The sequence below is a fragment of the Lissotriton helveticus genome, chromosome 3_1 (genome assembly GCF_964261635.1).
Source record: "Lissotriton helveticus chromosome 3_1, aLisHel1.1, whole genome shotgun sequence".
Taxonomy (NCBI): domain Eukaryota; kingdom Metazoa; phylum Chordata; class Amphibia; order Caudata; family Salamandridae; genus Lissotriton; species Lissotriton helveticus.
In genome coordinates this window covers 192,845,273-192,859,985 of record NC_136061.1, presented here as the reverse complement: position 1 = coordinate 192,859,985, position 14,713 = coordinate 192,845,273, and the positions used below count along the sequence as shown (strand labels likewise).

The following is a 14,713-nucleotide window of genomic DNA, read 5'->3' as shown; positions in this document are numbered from 1 at the left end:
AGCTCTTCTACTGGCACCACCTCGCTGGTCTCTTGCTTGGGCCGAGTCAGCCGTCCCTGCAGCGTCTCTTCCTGCCCGTCCGTCAGCTAGGCTCGGAATTTAACCAAATAAATTAAAAGGCAGCCTGCTAGCTCTCCACACACCGCCGCACCCGCCTTGCCTCAAGCGCCACCACAAGCCAGTTTGGAATTAGTTTTAGTGTGCAAGCTCGTAGAGTGCTATTTAGAAAACAATCATGAAGCCGGACAATTTGCAGCTGTTCGTGGTAGGTTTTTTGTAGTTATCGCTCTCCTTAGGTGCAAATGAGATGCCTTACTCACCACTGAACACTTTACCCGACTTTTTAAAAAAAACATTTTTTAAATCGTTGCAGTTTGTTGGGAAACTGCTTGAAATCCAGGATAAATCTAGAAAACTGCTGCCTACTTCAGGGGAACAAAAGGTGTCTGGAAAGTTAACTTATAAAGTGGCGGTGGAGCTGCACTGGAAGTGAAATGGAGATCTGGAAAAGGTTCTGCTAGCCCCATGTTGCACCGAGCGAGCCCAGATGGTGCTCGCAAGAGAGCGCCGATAGGGATACCACGCTTGTTTTTTCATAGTGCACTGCACAGTCAGTACCACACAAGCACGAGCATCTCCGTAATCCGCCTGCCCCCACCAGGCTCACATTCCCGCCCCCTCACCAGGCCGCACATCTGCCTGCCACACTTCTCCTCCCCTCGTACGCATTCCGCTGCCCCTCCTTTCTCCCCCCCCGAACCCCCCCCCCGCCAGAAGCCTTGCAAAATAACCCCTCCTTTCTCCCCCTGCCCTGCTGCTCCCTTGATCCATTCTGGCTCTTTTTATTATTATTATACCTCCTTGCAGCCCTTTCAGTCCATTAGAAGACGTGTAAGTTGTTTATCAAGCATGCAAGCGCCACTCACACATGCAACGCCTCTCACACATGCAACGCCACTCACACACGCAACGCCACTCACACACGCAACGCCACTCACACACGCAACGCCACTCACACACGCAACGCCACTCACACACGCAACGCCACTCACACACGCAACCCCACTCACACACGCAACCCCACTCACCCACGCAACGCCACTCACACACGCAATGCCACTCACACACGCAACGCCACTCACACACGCAACGCCACTCACACACGCAACGCCACTCACACATTGTGGGTGCAGATTGTGGGTGCAGATTGTGGGTGCAGATTCAGAGTGCAGATTGTGGGTGCAGATTGTGGGTGCAGATTGTGGGTGCAGATTGTGGGTGCAGATTCAGAGTGCAGATTCAGAGTGCAGATTCAGGGTGCAGATTGTGGGTGCAGATTGTGGGTGCAGATTGTGGGTGCAGATTGTGGGTGCAGATTCAGAGTGCAGATTCAGAGTGCAGATTCAGAGTGCAGATTGTGGGTGCAGATTGTGGGTGCAGATTGTGGGTGCAGATTGTGGGTGCAGATTGTGGGTGCAGATTCAGAGTGCAGATTCAGAGTGCAGATTCAGGGTGCAGATTCAGGGTGCAGATTGTGGGTGCAGATTGTGGGTGCAGATTGTGGGTGCAGATTCAGAGTGCAGATTGTGGGTGCAGATTCAGAGTGCAGATTGTGGGTGCAGATTCAGAGTGCAGATTGTGGGTGCAGATTGTGGGTGCAGATTGTGGGTGCAGATTGTGGGTGCAGATTCAGAGTGCAGATTCAGAGAAAACGCAGCAGCACCACCACCATTGCAATGCAATAGGTCTCGTTTTAACGCAAATTTAAGCTATAGGCCTTGTAAATGACAAAGCCTTTTATTTATGTTCCAAAAACCAGAACGCAAAAATAAAGGGCATTATCATTTACAATGCTAATAGTTCAGACTCGCGTTATTGCGAGACCTATTGCATTGCAAATGCTTGTTATTGGCTGGCGTCATCATTTATGGTAAACGCTGGCTTGTGATTGAAAATTAGGCTTTTTTGTTACCGCCCTATCTCCTCTTGGGATCTCCCATCCGGACTTGGTGGGCTTTATCTGGTGGGTGAGCACTATTTTGTGTATTGACAATGGCGGCTGTATTTTAACAAAGAACAAGCATGGCCCGCTACAAACACAAATGAGCGGCTGCCCTTGCTGAAACGGGCCTCCCGCTGGCTTAACTGACGGGGAGCGCCAAATTAAAGACCAGCTTCTGCAATGGCGGCCCTTGTTTCATTGGCCAGGAAGTGTAATGCAAATATAAACAAGCTTTTAATAAGCTGCACCACAGGCGGCATTCTAAGCTGCTTACTAAAAGCATAAAATATTGAAAAAATTGTTTGTCGGGCAGCACGCACCGTTCTTTTACTCGGCGCCGCTCGACAAACTCTGTTGGGCATTCTGCAAGACCCGCGTCGCCCGACTCCAATGAAAGGCGCGGCTCGCCAAACAATATTTTTCAATATTTTATGCTTTTAGTAAGCAGTGCAGCATGCTGCGCTGCTTACTAAAAGCATCAAATATTGAAAAAAAGAGTTTGGTGATCCGCGCCTTTATTTTATTTCTTTCGCCGGGGATCGGGAAGGGGACGGCAGACCGAGCAGAAGGCTTGTTTAGGTTTCGCCTTGGGAACAGCTGCGCAGCAGCGTTTCGCGCAGGCGAAATCTTATGTTAGAACAGTATGGCCTTAGTTCCGCCTCTCTCTTCCATTGGCTAGCTCCATAAATGGAGGCTACCCATTGGAAGAGATATCTGTCATTCACCGAGGCGATTCGTGGGCGTTCCGGCGATTTTTTCTCATCCTGCCCCTTTGACAACGTCATTGCGGTGGTGGGCGGTTCCTATTTTTTTTTTGGGTCGCCTTGTTTTGGTCAGTTACCAAAAGTATTCTCCAGGAGTGGGCTGCGAAATTGAAGTTGCCAGAAAGGAGTTTATATTTGCGATCAGGTAAGCAGCAGCATGATAGCGCACGTGCGCGTTTAAAACCTTTTCCCCCACCTCCTCCCTCCTGTCTATGCTTGCTCCGTCCGCAAATCCGTTCCCTCTCCCGTCACTCCTTTAAACCCCCATTGGCCCTTGATGTCCAGTGTTTCAAACTGCTGGCTCCGGGCAGCCATTCCGAGTCTCTGTGCGGAAACATTTAGGGTCATAGCGGTTGGATGTTTTCCAGCCTTACTCTAGACCCAGCTGTGGGCACCTTCATGCTGAAGATCCTAACAGTGCCTATTTCCAAGAGTGGGCAAGGCTACGAAGTCGTCCCCGATAAGTGTTCACAGTGCTGGCATAAATGTTTAATAGGAACGTGAGGCTCCTTCGGCAGATGGGGCCCTTTCGTGGAGTCGTGAATCCTCGTTGCATAGACCACACATGTCGTGACTGCGTCAGATTCCCAGATCATCCCTGTGCAAATTAATTATATTTTCAAATTGTCAACTTGCTCCTAGGTAGAGACCCCCGTCCCCCCTCCCGCTGTCCGTGTGCCCGTCCCCCCTCCCGCTGTCCGTGTGCCCGTCCCCCCTCCCGCTATCCGTGTGCCCGTCCCCCCTCCCGCTGTCCGTGAGCCAGTCCCCCCTCCCGTGCTTATCTGTTCATTTGGGGAACACTATTTTCTTTCTTTCCTGCTACTGTTTGTAAAAGCTTCACTTTTTTTAGTGGGGGGGGTGGTACTTCGTGGTTTTGTTACTTTTGAACGCCATCATGTTTCCCCTTATGCTTTTGTGGCAGCCAAAAGACATTGTGCTTCTCCTTTATATTTAAATATTAATTTACATCGGAAAAGAGCATGATAGCGCATGTGCGCGTTTAAAACCTTTTCCCCCACCTCCTCCCTCCTGTCTATGCTTGCTCCGTCCGCAAATCCGTTCCCTCTCCCGTCACTCCTTTAAACCCCCATTGGCCTTGATGTCCAGTGTTTCAAACTGCTGGCTCCGGGCAGCCATTCCGAGTCTCTGTGCGGACACGTTTAGGGTCATGGCGGTTTGATGTTTTCCAGCCTTACTCTAAACCCAGCTGTGGGCACCTTCATGCATATTTCCAAGACTGGGCAAGGCTACAAAGTCGCCCCCGATAAGTGTTCACAGTGCTGGCATAAATGTTTAATAGGAACGTGAGGCTCCTTCGGCAGATGGGGCGCTTTCGTGGAGTCGTGAATCCTGGTTGCATAGACCACACATGTCGTGACTGCGTCAGATTCCCAGATCATCCCTGTGCAAATTAATTACATTTTCAAATTGTCAACTTGCTCCTAGGTAGAGACCCCCCTTTTTTTAATTTTTTTTTTTTATCTGTGGTTGAAGATGTGTGCACATTCATTAATTGCATAATTCAAGTGGAAGCAAGTCCACTCTCAACTTGCTTTCACGTGACCTCAGCAGTATAAGCACTAATGGGGAGTACTACCTACCAGGCACTCATATTCTTGGTTTTAACATCACTGCTGGCCTGCCTAAGGCTGCACTGAACAGAATCTGCAAACATGCTGAAGGGCCCCCCTCTGAGCCCTGATAACACCGGTACAATGCAACCTCGACTACCTAATTTTTGTGCAAAAATGTGATTTTACTAATCTGTTCCTTTAATGCAAAGGGCTAACTTGTGTGTGTTTTTATACAGCACCACCCCTTTGCAGCCCTGTGCTTGCTTCCCTGCCCCCTGGCTGTGCTTGCTCCCCTGCCCCCTGGCTGTGCTTGCTCCCCTGCCCCCTGGCTGTGCTTGCTCCCCTGCCCCCTGGCTGTGCTTGCTTCCCTGCCCCCTGGCTGTGCTTGTTTTATCTTGTGTGGGCATGCTTCTTGGATTGTCTAGTTAATTCTGACGTCCCAAGAAGTGCGACTGGGGACTATCAATATCACTGAGTTAAAATATTGTGTTTTGAGTCCTAAAGCATGACGTTTCAGAGTTGTAATCGGTTTACAGAGTTATCGCTCCATTTTAAGGTTTACAAATATTACAGTGATGCACGTGGTCGATTGGATGCTTATAAGTGGTGTGCAGAGTGTTAATTTAATTTGCTGGTCTGACGGTTGGGCTTCGTGCCTCGCTCCGCACACCTGCGTTCCACACCTCCATGCTGCCTGGACTTAATGCCCGCCGGCTGCTGCCGTCATGCGACATCTGTCGCTCACATGCCAAACCGTGCCTCTGGCCCAGGTCGGCACAGGTGACCAGAAGTACATTTTCACTTTCACATTCATGCTCTAATTTTGTGGCAGGGGACTAGTGTCGCCGGGTCACCTTCCTGTCTGGAGGAAAGTGGCGCCTTTCAGTCTGGCTGCGGGCGTGTGAAGAGGAGATCAGGGGTTGTGTGTTTAGAAAACAACTGCGCTTGTCCACTAGTAGTCCATCTCCCTTTCATTACAGCTGCTGTATTTTTAAACCATATCTAAAAATATGGGAAAACCAATAGACCCTTGGAGGCTTGAACAATTAAATGAGTAGTTAGCTGTGCCTACAAGGGATTAGTTCAAATATATATTTATAGCAATTGACAAATTACAATCAGGTAAGCTCTGTTAAAGTTGCTTCCAGTTGGATTACTCCGAAAACAATTTTGTTAATTTATCAATTAATCAAACATTATTATAGAAATACAGAGTTGAGAACAAAACGGGTGTAGGTATTCTGAAAATGAGTTTTATATTGATAAAAAATCATTAGTTGTAAAGGGTACAAAATCAAGAAATCAACACAATGTAGCCAGACGTAAAACAATACATAGGGTTAAATAATCTTCATAGTTACAGTTGTGAACACCTTTTCACAAAGTATTTATAAGCAATCTGAAGAGTTTTCACAATACCAAAATTGCCTGTAGTTCAATAAAATAAGGAATAGGTGTAAAAGTCGACATTTCGGTCTAATGTTGTCTTTGTCCGTTAGACTATCCTCAGGACTTTGCTTCTGTTGATAAAAAAAGACCCTTCGCACTAGGAAAAGTCAATCATTGGGAAAACTAATCCACAAATTGACTTTCTGGTCAAGCTAAAACAAATGGCTGTAACTGCTTTGCTTAAAGACCCCAGTCAATGCAGATGCTGTCAGCCAGAAAGGAAACACAAATTCTGGAATACAAATTCTGGGATGCTATACAGCATGGGTAAACACCATTGACAAAGCTAATAGTTTGCAGAGGCTTTGCTAATGCTTGTTCTACACTGTCTCCATTAACCCACTGTTTTACCCATGCACTTTCCTCCAAATATGTTACTGGAGGAAACTGCATAGGCAAAAATCAAGGTGCTTATTTACAATCCCCTGGAGCCGGCGGAACGGCACTTTTTGCGATGCACCAGCGGTGCATTTTGCAGCCCCATATTTAAAAGGACACGTAAAGCCACCCTTTGTGGCTTTTTGTGTCCTTGTAAATACGGCCCTTTTCACGCAGCACTTTGCATGAAAGGAGCTTGCCATTGGTGTTGCTGTGGGTGTTCCCACAACACACCCATGGCTTCTGCCGTATTCCCAGGTTTACAACATTTTGTAAACCTGGGAATGTGTCAGGTGCAAGGAGGAGAAATGCTTTAATTTCTCCTCGTTTTTTTCTTTTTCTATGCATGCTACATTCTGCAGCACACATAGAAAGAGGAAATCACAGCTCATGATTGTTTTTGTGCAGGAAGGTGTCCCTTCCTGCAGAAAAACAATCTCACCTTCATAGCAGGCACCCTTGCACCATTGTGCAAGGGTGCCTGCGTCGAAGAATTGCAGTCAGTTGTGCACCAGGGCCGGCTCTAGGCTCACGGAGGCCCTGAGCAGGGAGTGTAGGTAGGGGGCCCGAGGCCGCCAAATCCCTGCCAGGGGCCGCCACGCAAATATGTATCTAAGGATATATATTGGCGTGGCGGCCCCTGGGGTTTGGCGGCCCTGTGCAGGTGCACAGCTTGCACATGCCTTAGGCCGGCAGCGCAGGGAAGAGCACAGGGATCGTCGTATCATTGTAGATAGGACGCATCCCTGTGCTTTGAAAGTGACTCAGTGCTCTGCAGCGAAATGGCTTGCAGCACCACGCAGAGTTACTTGAGTAAATAAGGCCCCATGGGCCTCATTTATGAAAAGTGACGCATCGCTGCATGAAAACAGCGATGCGTCACTTTTCACTGCGCCCTCCTTGTGAGACCAATGATGCGTCATATTTACACTATGACGCATCATGGCGCAAGGAGTTACAGATACGTCAGTATTTCTGACGTATCTGTAAGCGCAAAAGTCACGCATTGTTGGAATGTGTCACAAAAGTGACGCAACTCCAGCAATGCGTCCTTTCACATGGGGAAAGCCCCATGTGAAAGGGCTTGCGTCAGTCTTACGCCTGCTGTGAGGCAGGCATAAGATTTTGACGCAACAGTGTCCTAAAAGTGACGCAGTGAAATCTCATAGATTTCACTGCGTCACTATTACGAGGCTTTTTGCGGGGGAACACCCCCTCTGCATACATTATACCTGACGCAGGTATAATGTAGCGCAGGGGTTTACAAAGTGACGCATCTGCTCAGATGCATCACTTTGTAAATAGTGCGCAACAGGAGGCATGTTTTACGCCACCGATGCGTTACAAAAAGCGACACATCGGCAGCGCAAAACTGACGCAAGACCTCATAAATGAGGCCCCATGGGTTTAAGCACGATTTTTGCGTAATCCAAGGCAGTACTATCAGCAAACACCTTTTTACAAGTACCACAACCCTTATTATGAAGCTGGCAGAGTTTGTTTGTGATCATTTCAATGACGCAATTTTGTTTTTTTTCCTCTTAACTGAGCACAATCACTGATTGAAGCTGTGGATAATACAGTCTTTGCGATCTTCTTTTTCAGTGATGCACGCTCCTGATTATTAATTAGAGATGCCAACAAAACAGTAATCCATTGGGGGGTGTTCTGTTTTACGTTCGTGTTCATCCAAATAGTACAATTTCCCTTTTTGCATCTTAAGTGCAGGAAATTGCATGCTTGCTAATTGATGTAACATTTTGGAATTATTGTATACTTGTGAATTTGTTGTTATAACTTTGGAGACGACTACCATCCCAGTGAATGTAACTAATAGGATGTATAGAAAATGATTTCCTCTGTGTGTCATCACCTTCTCTGTCAACTACCCTCGTTGTTCTCTCAGAAGAAAAATACATTTGAATTATCAAAATTCTCTGAAACTCAATTAATCCTCATTATTCTACTAACAATGTACCCAGGATAAATAACCACTTCATGCCGGAACCGTCCACTGTCCACTGTACATTTCAAACCGAACCTAACAAACCTCTCACTCCTGCAGACAAAACATGCCTTTACACCACCCACACAAAAGCCCCCACGGAAACCCCACCTAATGACGCATATCTTATCTGTTCTCTTCTATGGTGGCGCCCAGACAGAATACTGCCGTGTTCAACTGACTGCCTTTAATAAACATGCTTTATTTTCGTGCTTTTTAAATTAAAAGATATTAATTGTTAAAGCACACCACTGGTATAGTCTATCGTCTATAGTCTATGTTACATTTCGGAGATATTTTGACTCTTCTAAACCACTGAGCCTTTGATCTTCTTGAAGATTATTAAACCTCTGGACTCCGTCAATAGCACTGAAGGGCAATATTACACTTTAGACTGACGTGTATTGTTTTTGTAGGTTGACGGAGATATTATTCAATACAGTAAATGATCTATCTGTGACTACTGGCTTGACCTTCTTAGAGTGTTTGGGTGTAGGTGATCTGTTTGTATTGATCCAGATGACAGTAACCTAGGAGTAGTTCTCCTAATAGGTCTTCAGATAAATTAAGTGACTTGTGATATCTCCATGGTGCATTCTGCGCCCTTCGTGTGCATAGACTGGCCACCCACCAATCACTCAAAGAAGCCGTGGGGCTGTTGACATCCTGTCTGCATTTGTTACTTCCACCCAGCCCCCTTGAGAACCACAAATGGAACTCAAACGAATAGCTAGAGTGTGTTTTGCAAATTCACCACTTCCTGTGCTTGGTCTATTGCTCTGTACCTATTTCCTAACGACAGAAGTAATTTGCTCCGGAAAGTACGTGTCACTTCTCCTCAACGTCTGCCACCTACACAAGGGACACTGATACATAGAGGCAAGGTAGGAGTTGGACACTGCCCCACTGAGCGTAAGGTGACCCAGAGAGCTGTTGCCCTGGTGCTATCAGAGACCACCGCCTGCACCCAGACCCACCATGAAGGCCTCCCTGGCCACCCTCGCCGCTCTACTCCTGGTTGGCATCTGCTCCGAGGTCCTGGCAGCCCCAGGTAAGTTCGAAGTCGCATATCCTCCGTGGGTAGAGAGGGAGGTTTCTATAGCTTCTAGAGTTTATCCAAATCAAAAAAAGAATGTGTAGTAATTTTGGTGTCTAAAGTATTCGCATAAATTCCCTGCCTGTCTGGGATAGCTGTGCTGCAGAAAGATCTATCTAAAATATCTCTCTGCCTTGGAGACCTTTTCTGTACCTTGATGAAGACCTTTTTTATACATTGATATAGACCTTTTCTATACCTTGATGAAGGCCTTTTCTGTACCGTGACGGAGACCTTTTCTATACATTGACTGAGACCTTTTCTGTACCTTGATGAAGACCTTTTCTATACCTTGATGAAGACCTTTTCTGTACCTTGATGGACATCTTTTCTATACCTTGACGGACACCTTTTGTGTACACTGACAGGCACCATTTCTGTACTCTGGTGGACACATTGCCAGAATTAGCTGGGCCGCCTAAATGGGCATCCACCTTGAGTGGATGGTTCGGCTGTCTCAGGATGTGCTTACCTCCATCAGCAGGCATACCTGGCATGTGTAAGACACCTGAACAAAAGCCTGTGTCCATCAGCAGTATTTAAGCTGCACGACAGACATGTCCCATTATATCTTTATTGTTATTTGACACTTATTTAGTGCACAACATACTGCTGATTGCAAGAAGAAATGAAAGAAGGATGTGACAGTCATACGAAGATTAATGTCATAAGTAAACAAGATGCAGGGAAAGATACCAAGAACAAAAATCTCTACCAAATAACATATGATATTAAGTTCAAATGTTATAGATGTGGAAGTCCTCATCATTTAGCCCATAATATTTCCTGACAAGCCAGAACAGTTGTATGCCACAAATGAAGTGAAAGGGGTCATTTGGTAAGGGCTTGCAGGGAGCAACATCCTAAACCTGTTTAAGCTACTGAACAAGACAAGTTTCCTGAAACCAAACTAGTTAGTTTTCCAGTTACAGAGTGGTAATGAGGTATAGGGTTTCCCATCCTGTAGAATCACATTAGACAATAAACCTGTTACTGTGTTAGCAGACATATGCTTCCCATACACCTTGGTGGATGTAAGTCCTTTTTCTAAATTTTTCTCTGACTTGCATAAGGATTTACAAACACCATAATTCAAACCAGGAGGCCCTATACCATTGTTAGGTATGACAACCATGGAAATTGGTTTCATGGGAAGCAATAGCGTGGGTAAAATCTATGTCATACAGAGGGGATCTAACTGTGGGTTGGAGACATCAATAGGAACTTGGAAGCAAATTAGTCACTAAACCCATAGCACATAAAGTAAGGCCTACTCCTCATATGATGCATGCCCTTTTAAAAGTTGAATTAGACAGATTGTTAGCTTCAGGTGAAATTGAACTGATTGAAAGCTCACAGTGGTTGGCTCCAATAGTTCTTGCAGCTAAATCATCCAGCAAGGACATTAGACGTTGTATTAATCTAAGACACCTCAATGCAAACATATGGGTAGGCAGACATCCCTTGCCATGCATCCATGAAGTACTTACTTTAATTAAGGGTGCAAGTTGTTTTAGTGGATCTCACCACATCGTTTACTAACTAGGTTAAGCTACATCCTAACTCATGCCACCATACCTCCTTTGAGACTCCAATAGGGGCGTTTCAGTTTTTGTATGCCTTTTGGGTTGGCATCTGCTATGGCCGCTTTTCAGAGGATCAAGCAGCATGTGTTAAGAGACATTCCTGGGACACTATGTTTTCAGGATGACATTCTCCTTTATGGCAAGGATGTGGAGGAGTGCAATGTGATGCTTAGAACGGTGTTGACTAATCTAGAGAAGACAGGGCTCACCTTGATGAAGGAAATGTTTTGCAATCGGGTAGGGTCCGTAGAGTACCTAGGACACGCCATATCACAAGACGGCATAAAACCCAACTTGAATTTAGTGGAACCCATTCAAAATATGATAGCCCCAACCAGTGTTGAAGACCCTAAATTCATTTGGGACTGTCGGAATACTATTCTAAATGTGTACTGAATTATGCCAGCATTCTTGAAACCATTACAGATGTTACTAAAATCCATGGTCCCTTTCATTTGGAGTAAAGAGTGTCATGATGTCTTTATGTCTGTGAAGGTCAGTATAGTAGCAGCCCCTTCCCTGGATAGACTTGACCCTACTAAGCCCATGGTTTTGAGCACAGATGCAAGCAACAAGGGATTAGGTGCTAGTCAGACACAATGGGTGGATGGTAATACACAAATTGTTGCTTTTGCCTCTAGTGCACTAAAAGGGGCTGAGAAGAACTATTCTGTTGTTGAAAAAGAGGCCCTTGCTTGTTTCTGGGCAGTAAGGCATTTCAGAGTTTTAATGTGGGGTATACCGTTTACTGTAAAAACTGACTACAAGCCCTTAATGTATGCCTTCAATAAAAAGGGTTCTGACAGAACCACACCCAGGATTGTGTGATGGATTTTGGGGCTAGAAGGGTACAATTTCATGGTAAAATACTTACCTGGAGCACAGAACGTGGTGGCAGGTCTTTTGGCCCGCTCGCCTACAAAAGTTGGCGAGGATACCAACATTGAGGAAGAAAAGGATGTCAGACTTAAATTGATGAGTTTGAATAAGGAAGAATGGGATGAATGTGTAACATCTGACATGGAAATGGTTTCATTGAAGGAATACATAAGACATTGTTGGCCAGATAACAAAAGCGATGTCCCAGCGCTAATGTCTAAATACTGGCAGGTGAGAGTAGAGTTGGCACCTGTGGAGGTCCCGGATAGCTCTTGGTCCAAATAAGCACTTGATATAATTGGCCCCCGCAATCTTAAAGTGTTGAACGAGCAGTTCATTCTGGTATTCGTGGATTATCACACTTGTTGGGTGCTTTTCAAATGTGTACATCAACTCAATACCAATACTCTCATCCAGTTCCTAGAAGGGGCATTCTTTGAAGATGGAATTCCTGAAATCTTGGTGACAGATAATGGGGTGCAGTTCACATCTGAATCTATGAAAGAGTTTTTGTCTGATCTTCAAATTGTACATCACAAGACTGCATTGTATTGTCCTCATGTAAATGGTTTAGTGGAAAGAAGGAACCATATGATTAAAGAGCATTTACAAAGGGCTGGATCGCTGGGTACTGCTGTCGTGACTACCCTACAAGGCACCTTGTGGGCATATCACTCCACCCCAAATTGTGTTACTGGGATCTCTCCTTTCACATCATTGAAGGGCAGTGCTGCTAAGTCCAAGTTCTATGCTTCTTAGTTGATGAAAAGGAATGTGTGCTTGGTTGACCGAAGTGAAATCTCCAGGAGGGTTTCTGAACACCAGGATAAGTACAAAAGCAGGTACGACTAGACCAAGCATGTGAAACCCATTGAATTTTATGCATGGGAATGGGTCCGTAGAATAGCCAGGGTAGGAATAACATTGTTCATCTCGAAAATGGTCAATCCTGGGGTAGGGACATAATTGTTTCACAAAGGCCCGCTCGTGTTCCCGGTGTGCGCCCTGTTCCAGAAAATGTTTTGGTGGACTCCATGCCTTGTGGTTCTAGGAGATCTCAGAGAACTAAATCCTCTCCAGTGTGGCATAACCATTATAGCGTAAAGTGATTTTTGTGCCAGAGTATTTCTCTTCCTGTGTGGCATAGGTTTTAAGTGTGATGTGATTTTTTTTAGTCTCATTGCTATTTGCCTTTTCTCCCTCCCCTTCCTCACTGTTCTTCCCTATTTCCCTTCCTGTTTTTCTTCACTGCTTAATGATCATCCCATACGAAGGAGGTGTGTTATAATTAATGTATTGGCACATTCCATCTCCCCTCTTGTCCTATCCCAGTTGGTATGTACCATGTCTTTGTAGTGTTAACATTCCACAGGCTACAAAGGCTGACTGGAACATGTGGTGGTGGAGAGATGAAATAATGATTCTTCTCGCACCTGTCCATTGTCATCTCTCCTTATAACAGAATGACACTGTTTTAAAGCAATGGCTGAAGGGAACTGACCCAAAGCAACCATAGAATGCCCCTGCCTACCAAAAGGCTATACATGTTTATTGTGCATGCAATAAGGTGTTTGATTGCCCCAGACATAAAAAGAGGCAAAACTCATTTAGCTCATAGGTAGGGTTCTACAACATGGAGATGTCTGCAGGTCTAAGTCTGATCACTTGGTTAGAGAGAGTTCCCTGTAGACTCATCCTACATGCACCTGGGATGAGCTCAGCACTTCCACCTCCAGGTAGTGATGCTGTCTCCTTTTTTCTTGTAGTGGGATCTGACACAACGCCATGTTGCTTTTCCTATGCCAAGAACCAGATTCCTCGGACCCATGTGAGAGAGTACTTCTACACTAGCAGCCGCTGCTCCCAACCTGCCATCGTGTAAGTATCTCGTTACACTCAAGTGTTTGGGTGCATGTCTCATGGGCACAGCTGTTAACACCTGTACCTATGAACATCATTTAAGGGTAGCAAGGGGTAACCATGGGCAGAGACTGCTATTACTTGCTAGCAATTTGGTACTGTTGACAATGCCTGTGCTACCACTAGGCCTTGGAGTTATGAAGGCACGAGCAGGATAGTAAGCATTCTTTACTTTCTCAAATTTTCATCCCTTGGCCTTCCTCTGTCCGCTCAGAAGCAAATAAGAGTCTTTTAAGCAATTAAAGGCAGGACAAGTGGTCAACCCTGTGATGTCATCAGGAATGAAAGGGTACATATTATGCAGGAATGAAAGGGTACATATTATGCAGGAATGAAAGAGTACATAATATACAGGAATGAAAGGGTGCAATTTCACCACCCTTGGCACCAGTGTCTGTACAGGAACCCAAAGTTTGCTGTATGAGTGCATGCGTGCAGTGAATCTGGATCACTAGATAGTGTGAAAACATTAGCACAATGAACTATGTGGTTATACATCAATGTGGAACTGGGTGAGATGCATGCATCTGGTAGGGGTCATGGGGGTCCAGCACTGGAATAACAGAGGCCTATGTTGTGGTCAGAGTAGAGGTTCATTTGCTGAGTGATGGGATCACCAAGCACTAGAACGGTTGTTGAAGTTGCAGGTCGGGTGCACACTGCAGTGGCAGAGCACACTGTTTGGATACTATTTAACTGAAATACATTCTCAGCACTTGAGCCCTACATTGCTTGTCACTCTCTGTTATACCCAATGAGCTTTTCTCAAAGACAAACCTCTTTCCAGAAACAACTATGCAATTTCTCTGCACAATCTAGAAGCAGAGATTTTCTCCCCTCGATTAATCCCTTCCAGACCAGGTCCTTTTGCAGTGTGTCGGCATTCATCTGAATCATGCATTCCTCATTGTTCCCCATGGTCCTCATTATTTGGGCATGATGAATGTCCACACCAGAGAGTCAAAAAGTTCCTATTAAGCACCTTTATGCAGCCTGTCTGCCTTCCTATGAGCAAAGGAGCACCTTTCACAATACTACCAACAAAGCACTTTGGGGTCAA

General features: G+C 45.6%; 1 protein-coding gene across 1 annotated transcript in view; it reads left to right on the top strand.

The window, feature by feature from the left end:
- The first annotated feature begins 9,016 nt into the window (after window positions 1–9,016).
- LOC144824470 (C-C motif chemokine 5-like) overlaps window positions 9,017–14,713 on the top strand; it is a 32,109-nt gene continuing 26,412 nt past the window's right edge. The window contains exons 1-2 of the mRNA XM_078683560.1: window positions 9,017–9,223; window positions 13,500–13,611. Of these exons, the coding sequence (XP_078539686.1) occupies window positions 9,151–9,223; window positions 13,500–13,611 (185 nt within the window). The 5' untranslated portion in view covers window positions 9,017–9,150. The remainder of the gene's footprint in view (window positions 9,224–13,499; window positions 13,612–14,713) is intronic.